The sequence below is a fragment of the Eimeria necatrix genome, genomic scaffold (genome assembly GCF_000499385.1).
Source record: "Eimeria necatrix Houghton genomic scaffold, Enh_scaff482, whole genome shotgun sequence".
In the NCBI taxonomy this organism is placed as follows: domain Eukaryota; phylum Apicomplexa; class Conoidasida; order Eucoccidiorida; family Eimeriidae; genus Eimeria; species Eimeria necatrix.
In genome coordinates, this window is record NW_013651664.1 from 19500 (window position 1) to 27723 (window position 8224).

At 64.8% G+C, this 8224-nt stretch overlaps 1 protein-coding gene across 1 annotated transcript; it reads right to left on the reverse strand.

Annotated features, from left to right (window-relative positions):
• Positions 1 to 447: 447 nt before the first annotated feature.
• On the reverse strand, positions 448 to 7917 carry ENH_00057370 (hypothetical protein, conserved; the record flags this gene model as incomplete). The annotated part of the gene is made up of 3 exons (XM_013577027.1): positions 448 to 5057; positions 5204 to 6531; positions 7250 to 7917. The coding sequence occupies 3 exons, from the start codon at positions 7915 to 7917 to the stop codon at positions 448 to 450; spliced, it is 6606 nt and encodes a 2201-aa protein (XP_013432481.1).
• Positions 7918 to 8224: the final 307 nt, after the last annotated feature.

Sequence of the window (8224 nt, forward strand, 5' to 3'; positions counted from 1 at the left end):
ATGCCCCTTAGGGGCCCCCTGAGAAGTCCCTTTCAAGCCGCAAGACGCGGCCCAAAAGAAGACTCCAGGGGGGCCCCTGAAGGCCCCCTGGGGGCCCCTAAAGGTCCCCTCGGGGCCCCCAAAGGCCCCCTGGGGGCCCCTAAAGGCCCCCTGGAGGCCCCCAAAGGCCCCCTGGGGGCCCCTAAAGGCCCCCTGGGGGCCCCTAAAGGCCCCCTGGGGGCCCCCCTCAAGGCCCCCTGGGGGCCCCTGAATTCTCCTTGGGGGCCCCTAAAGGCCCCCCTGGGCCCCTAAAGGCCCGCTGGGGGTCCCTGGAGGCCCCCAGGGGGCCCCCAGGGGCCCCCTGAAGGCCCCCTGGGGGCCTCCTGAGGGCCCCTAGGGGCCCCCTGGGGGCCCCTTGAGGGGCCCCTGAAGGGGCCCCCTTAGGGGCCCCTGAAGCAGCAGGAAAGCTCATTCAGCAACTTCCCAATTGCCGCAGGTCTTGCGGACTTTGCCCTTGGCCTCGAGGGCCTCGAGGGCCCTGAGGAGGCCCTGGAGAGTTGTGGGGAGAGTGTCGTTTTGCTGCTGCTGCTGCTGCTGCTGCTGCTGCTGCTTCAGCCGCAGCAAAATGAGGGCTGTGGGTGCAGCACGAGTGGCAGCGCATGCAACGCGACCAGCCCTGTCTCTCAGGAAGTTCAGGATGAAGGCTTCGCACGCCGGAGACACAGCAGCAGCAGCAGCAGCAGCAGCAGCAGCAGCAGACGGAGAGCCGTCCTGGGGGGATGCTTCTCCCCCCCGCTGCAGCTTGCTGCAGTCCCCGGCCGGGGGGGGGGCCCCCCCCCTGCTGCTGCAGGGGCCCCCCAGCAGCAGGCTGGGGGGCCCCCCTGCTGCTTCTGCTTCTGCTTTTAAAGAAGAAAGACACAAGTCTTCTCCCTGGGCAAAATGCGAGGGGCCTTCTGCTGCAGCAGCAGCTCCAAGAGGCCCCGGCTCCTCCCCTGCGCTGCTGCTGCTGCCCTCAGCAGCAGCAGCAGCAGCAGCAACAGCTTGTGCCGCTTCAGCCCGCGGCCTCTCGCGGGCCGTTGCGGAGGGGCCCCCCTTGAAGAGGACATAGCGAGACTCCGTGGCTTCTTTGGGGCCTCTGCTGCTGCTGCTGCTGCTGCTGCTGCTGTTGCTGCTGCTGCTGCTGCTGCTGCGCTGCACCCACCGCAACTGCAGCAGCTGTTTTATGGACTGCCACACGAGGCTTTCGGTGCAGCACAACTCCGCAGCAATCTCCCTACAAGTCATGCCCTCAACTTCGCCCTGCTGCTGCTGCTGCTGTTGCTGCTGCTGCTGCTGCTCCTCCTCCTCAACGTGCATGTTCTCTTCTGCGGCTGGCTGCTGCTGCTGCTGCTGCTGCTGCTGCTGCAGCACCAAGAGGACTGCTGCGTGGGCTATGGGGACCCAAACGGGGGGCCCCCCTTGGGGGCCCCTCATCTTAACTTTCGACAAAGGGTGGCGCGGCTCCAGCAGCCAAAGTGCTGCTGTTGCAGCAAAGGCTTCGCAGCTGCTGCTGACTGCTGCTGCTAAGGGGGCTGGCAGCTTTCCAATTTGCTGCTGCGAGTCCTTCTCCACTGGCACCTGCTGCTCGGGCCAGTAGCCCCGAGACACGACAGCAACTGACAGCTCCACCTGCTGCTGCTGCTGCTGCTGCTGCTGCTGCTGCGGGGTGGTGGCTGCAGCAGCAGCAGCAGCAGCAGCAGCAGGGGCTCCTGCAGCAGCATGCAAAGGAGAAGCAGAGCTGCGGAGCCCTTCGCGCTGCGACGGCAGCAAAACTGAAGCCTGAGAAGCAGGGGGGCTCTCCTCCCAGGGGTTTTGCTGCCCCCTGCTGCTGCTGCTGCTGCTGCTGCTGCTGCTGCTGCTGGCCTTGCGGAGCTGCTTCGTAGCAGCAAAGCTGCGCGCTGCGTCCTGCAGCATTACCAGGCAATTCGTAAGTTTACTTTCTTTGAGATTTTCCAAAAGGAAAACAGCAGAAGAGAAGGGGCCCCGGAGGTCCCTAAGACGGGGCCTCTTCTTGATGCTGCTGCTGCTGATGCTCTGCAGCATGCTCGTGCTGCTGCTGCTGCTGCTGCTGCTGCTGCTGCTGCTGCTGGTCCCCTCGTCGCACGAGGAGCCGTCGCTGCTGGGGCTGCCTGCATCTGCTTCAGCAGCAGCAGCAGCAGCAGCGGCAGCAGCTCCTGCATCGCGCGGCAGCAGCTTTGCTGCTGCTGCGTGCAGCGCGTCGCAGCAGCTGCAGCTGCCGCATGCGGCGTGCTGCTGCCTCCCGAAGCAGCAGCACGCCCTGTTGCTCCTGCTGCTGCTGCTGCTGCTGCTGCTGCTGTCAGGCGCAGCAGCCATCAGCATTCTTCTCTTCACAAGCATTTGGCTAGGGGATGACGGGGCCCCCCCATAGGCCCCTGCGGGGCCCCACACGGCAGCAGCAGCAGCAGCAGCAGCAGCAGCAGCAGCAGCAGCAGCAGTTTTGCTGCGCTGCTCCTCTGCAGCACAAGCCCTGGGAAACCACAAAGGACTCAGCAGCTCCTGAGCTAGCTGCAGCTCGAAAGCAGCAGCAAGCTGCTGCCGGCCACCTACAGCTTCCACTACAAAGCGCAGCAGCAAATCCTCTGCTGCTGCAGCATCGGGGCCGCAGCTTGCTGACGCAGCAGCAGCAGCAGCAGCTGCTGCTGCTATCGTCGAGCCGCGGCCAGGCGCCGCCAAGGTGCAGCAGCAGCAAACGCACGCTGCCTTGCTGCTGCTGCTGCTGTTGCGAAGCAGCTTCAAGCTGCGTCGTGCTGCTGGCAGCAAAAGACACAGGTGCTTCCCAGCCTCCTGCTGCTGCTGCTGCAGCAGCAGCAGCAGCGGCTGCAGAATCTGCAAACAACCAGCTTCCTTCTCGCCCAGGAAGCAAAGTGTCAGCAAACACTGCAGCGCGAGATGACAAGCAGCAGCAGCACTCAGTCCTTTGCTGCTCTCTTCTTCTATGCATCTCCGCAGCAGGGCCCCCGCCCTGCTGCTCGCAGCAGCACCTGCTGCAGCTCCTGCTGCTGCTGCTGCTGCTGCTGCAGCGGGTGCGGGTGCTGCGGCTGGCTGCCGCCACCCCAGCATTGCTGCTGTTCGCTGCGGCGGCGAGCAGGCTGTTGCTGCTGTCGCTGTTGCTGCTGCTGCTTCTGCTGCTGCGTGCGCTGCTGCTGCTGCTGCTGCTGCGCGTGCTGCTGCTGCTTCCTGAAGCGCTGCACACTGCAGCAGCTTTTCTGCGAAGCAAATATCTCTTAGGGCCTCCATAGATTGGGGAAAGGCCCGGACGAGCTGCAGCAGCTGCGCAGCTTTGCTGCTGGTGACTGCTGCTGCTGCTGCTGCGACCAGCAGCTTCTCCGCAGCAGAATGCTCCTCCGCCGCTGCTGCTGCTGCTGCTGCTGCTCCACAGGACCACTGGTCCTCTGCTGCAGCAGCAGGACTTAAGGCCGCTTTCTGCTGCTTGCGGCTGTACACTGCCTGGGGGGCCCCCCGGGGGCCCCCAGCAGCAAGTACAGCCACTAAGCCACCCTCGAAGAGCTGCAGCAGCGGGAGCCTGCCTTCTGCTGCTGCTGCTGCTGCTGCTGCTGCTGCTGCTGCTGCTCTGCTGCTGGGCCCTTCGTCGAGTGCAAGAGAGGGCGGCGACGCCTTCGCTGCGTTTGCCGCTGCTGCTGCTGCTGCCTGCGGCTGCGGGAAAGCAGCAGCAGCAGCAGCAGCAGCAGCAGCCCGCAGGCAGCAGCGGAGGTGTCTGTGCTCTGCGAGCCCGCTAGCCAGTTTGATGAAGGGCAGCAGCAGCAACCGCAGCAGCAGCAGCAGCGCGGGCAGCAGCTGCTGCTGCTGACTCTGCTGCTCGCTGCCTAAATAGTCAACAGCAGCAACTGCTGACTGCAGCAGCACTCGACTCCAGAGGCCCCCAGCCCCAACTCGCGAAAAGATGTCCCCCAGAATGGGCAGCAGGCCAAACGTGCCTGGGACCCCAATGCTGCTGCTGCTGCTGCTGCTGCTGCTGCTGCTGCTGCTGCTGCTGCTGCTGCTGTTGCTGCTGCTGGTGGTGGCGTTGCAGATGGCGGGGCTGCCGCCGCAGCATGGGAGGATGCTCGGGGGTGAAGAAGCTTTCGGAGTAGAGGCTGCAGCAGCGAAGGCTTGCTGCTGCTGCTGCTGCTGCTGCTGCTGCTGCTGCAGCTGCTGCTGCAGACAGGGAGCCCCATAAAGGGCATTCAGTGCAGCAGCAGGAAGGCAGAATGCTGCGGAGCCGTCAGAGGCTTCCCCGCAGTCAACGACGTGCAGCAGCATCGGCCCTGTGCCTGCTGCTGCAGCAGCAGCAGCAGCAGCTGCTGCTGCTGCTGCTGCTGCTGCTGAGCAGCCGCAGGGCAGCTGCCTTGGCAGCCACTTACTGGCGCTGCTGCTCTGTGGGGCCCCACAAATGCTGCGAAATGTTTCTTCTTGCAGCAGCCAGTCTGAAGAGGCCCCGCAAGAGACACAAAAGCTGCTGCAAGGCACGCAGCTGCTGCTGCTTGCTGCTGCTGCTGCTGCTGCTGCTGCTGCTGCTGGAGGCGTTCCCGTTTGCTGCTGCGGCGCCTTCTGCAGCGCCCGGTGCAGCAGCAGCGACACCTGAAGCAGCTGCTGCGCAGAAGAAGGGAAATGCGGCGAAGACCAGTGGTCAATGAGGCTGCTGCTCCCGTCCGTTGCTGCTGCTGCTGCTGCTGCGCTGCTGCTGCTGTTGCTGCTGCTGCTGTTGCTGCTGCTGCTGTTCCAGGCAGCGTCCCCTGTCGTGGGCTGACCCTCGCGAAGCCCAGTAGCTGCTTCACCGCCTGCTGCTGCTGCTGCTGCTGCTGCTGTGGTTGCTGCTGCTGCTGCAGTGGCTGGCGCTGTGCGGCGGCGCCGCAGCGGCAGCAAAGTGCGCAGCTTTGGGGGCGTGTTTGCCCGTCTCACGAATTGCCTTTCATGCTGCTGCTGCTGCTGCTGCTGCTGTTGCTGCTGTTGCTGCTGCTGCTCGGATATTGCTGGGTCGTGCGTCGCAGCAGCAAGCAGCTCCAGCAGACCCTCCGTACCTGCAGCAGCAGCAGCAGCAGCAGCAGCAGCAGCAAGAGCACTAGCGCAGCTACACAACAAACTAGCAGAGGCAGCAAACGAGCAGCAGCAGCAGCTGCTGCTAGGAAGGAAACAGCAGCAGCAGCAGCAGCAACTGCAACCCCACCTGTCGGTGGAAAGGCCAGCTTTGCGGAAGCAGCACCAGCAGCTTCTTTCTGCTGCTGCTGCTGCTGCCGCTGCTGCTGCTGGCATGCACAGCAAGAGCTTTCTTCCTCAGCGGCAGCAGCAGCAAGAAAGGCAGCAACTGCTGCTGCTGTCTCTGGAGCTGCTGCGATGCTGTGTCTGTGCTGCAGCTGCTGCAGCAGCAGCTGCAGCAGCATAACTGCCACGTTCTCGACGTCTGCGCGTCCGCAGCTTTTTGCTGCTGGGGCTTCCTGTGCTGCCACTGCAGCAGCAGCAGCAACAGCAGCAGCAGCAGCAAACTTCCTCAGCTGGCGCCGCAGCAGCAGCCGCAGCAGCCCCTCAGCTTGAGGAGGCTCTGCTGCTGCAACAGCTTCTCGGACAGCCACAACGAGAGCAGCAGAAATCTCCCTAAACGGGCAGCAGCACGCGCCGTGGCTCCACTGCTGCTGCTGCTGCTGCTGCTGCTGCTGCTGCTGCTGCTGCTGCAGCAGCCTGTTCTCCGGCTCCTCCCAGTGGGCCGTGAGGGCTGCCAGCAGCTCAAAGGCAAAAGCCAGTTGCAGGTAAACCCTCAAGGCGCACTGCAGCAAACTGGCCTCCACATCAGCAGCAGCAACCCAGCACTCGCTGCTGCTGCTGCTGCTGCTGCTGCTGCTGCTGCTGCTGCTGTTGCTGCTGCTGCTGCTGCTGTTGCTGCTGCTGCTGCTTGCAGCTGCTGCAGCAGCGGAACGCGGGCGGGGGCAGCAGAAACCCCAGAAGTCCCGGGAAAGCCGCTCGACTGCGTGCTGCTGCAGCGCAGCAGCAAAGTGCTGCAGCGCCGCTGCATGCAGCTGGGGGGCCCCCAGCAGCGGCCAAAGGGCCCCCAGTGCTGCCCGCAGCCAGCTGCGGAGGTTTGGCGGCAGGTGCAGCTCCAGCCCCAGAGCTCCTGCTGCTGCTGCTGCTGCTGCTGCTGCTGCTGGGGCTGCTGCTGGGGCTGCTGCTGCTGCTGCTGCTGCTGCTGGGGCTGCTGCTGCTGTGGACACGGCTGCGTCTGCTGCTGCTTCTAGGGCGGAGGGCAGGGCCTCGCAAAGGTCAAGAAACTGCTCAAGCAGCTTCGAGAGCTCGTCGGGGGGCCCCCAGGGTTCGCCGGGGGGCCCCCAGGCCTCCCCCAGAGAGGGGGGCCCCTCAGGGCCCATTGGGGAGCCAGTGCTGGCCCGTTTCAGCTGCTGCTGCTGCTGCTGCTGCTGCTGCTGCTGCGGCCGGGCGAGCTGCTGCAGCGCAACTCGGCAGAAGAGCCAGAGGCGGTGGGGGCCCCTGCAGCATTTGGGGGGGAGTCTGCAGGAAAAACGAAACTGTGGAGGAAAATAAAAATATAATGCAAAAAATGTGACAAATAAATTAAAGAAAAAGTCTAAGAGGCAGAGACAAACGCTGGTGGGTTTACGGAGTGGAGGGGGCGGCAGCTAGGGCTTGTGGGTGCTGCAGCGGAATCGCCGGGAGTTAATGAGAAATAAATGGCAGAAAACGAAAAATGAAACTAAATTTGACTTTTAATCTCTAAAAGGCTTTAAAAAAGCTCGGTGTAGAGCAGAGGGGCCCGCTGGCTGGCAGACAGGGCTGCGCCGCTGCTGCTGCTGCTGCTGCTGCTGCTGCTGCTGCTGCTGCTGCTGGTGACCGCTCGCCGGGGCTGCGGCCGACTCGCCGCGAGGCTGGGGGCCAGCTGAGGCCCGGCCTGCCGGCTGGCTCTCAGTGTGCAAAAAGTTTCCTTTTTAGTTTGTTGAAAGGTCCAATTAATTGATTGGATTTGGAGTTTGGGGTTGCCTTAGTGCCTGCGTGGCGGTGGCGAGCCTGCGTGGCCCGTGGCTAGCTCTCGAGCCTCCCCGGGGGCCTCTTTCGCAGCTCTGGGGCTCTCGAAGCTCTTTGAGTTTATCTTTTCTTTAATTTGAAGTTTCTTTGCTGCAAAATGCCGCGGGGCCGGCTGCGCCAGCAGCAGCGGGCTGCTGCTGCCGCCCCTGCTGCTGCTGCTGCTGCTGCTGCGTCGGCCCTCCCGCACGCCTGGGAATGCTGCGACATGGAGGGCTCCGACGAGCCCTCGCTGCCCCCCATGAAGGACTTAACCACTTTTGGCCTTTGGAGCCTCTGTGGCTTCGACGGGGTCTTGGTGCTGCTGCCGTTTGCTGCAGCACTTGCTGCAGCAGCTCTCGGCCTGCCTTCCTGCTGCTGCGGGCTCAGCCCCTGGCCGCTTCTCTGGGCCCTTTGCTGCTCCCTCGTGCTGCGCCAGTGCGTCACTTCTTTTGAGGCCTCCCTGGCGGGTTTGGGGGCCCCCAGAAAGGGGTACTCTTGCCCGCTGGTGGGGGGGCCCCCCGAGGGGCCCCCCTCCCCGGAGGCCCCCGCGGAGGGGCCCCCGGGGCCCCCCTCGGGGCCCGCTGCTGCAGAGGGCCCCGGGGGGGCCCCCCCCTGCTTTGCTGCAGCAGAAGAGCTGGAAGAGCGGCCGACTTCGTGGGCAGTGGGTCTGTTTTTGGTGCCCTTGTTCCTGTCGTGCTGCAGCAGCAGCAGCAGCGGGGGCGCTGCTGCTGCTGCTGCTGCTGCTGCAGTGCCGGGGTCCCTGGGGGAGCTGCTGCAGGTGCTGCCGACGGCGCTGGCTGCTGCAGGGGTCCAGTGGTCTCTGCTGCAGTCCGTGGCGGGGGCCCTGCTGCCGCAGCTGCTGCTGCTGGCCTCCATGTGGCTAACTTTCGTCAAGTTGGGGGCCCCCGGGGGCCCCCTGTACCCTTGGCTAGCTGCTGCTGCTCTTCTTGTCTATGGCTTTCTCATGCACATCTGGGCCCGCGAGGGCCGTGCTGCTCTTTCCTTTGCTGAGGCTTCTTCGCTAGCTCAGCTAGCCACAGCAGCAGCAGCAGCAGCAGCAGTTTCTCTCGCCCACAAGCACGGCTACCTGCCGCTTCCGGGGGCCCCCCCGGACCCGCAGCAGGCCCTGGGGGCCCCCCCCGACGCGGGGGGCCCCCCGGGGGCCCCCCCGGGGGCCCCCCCG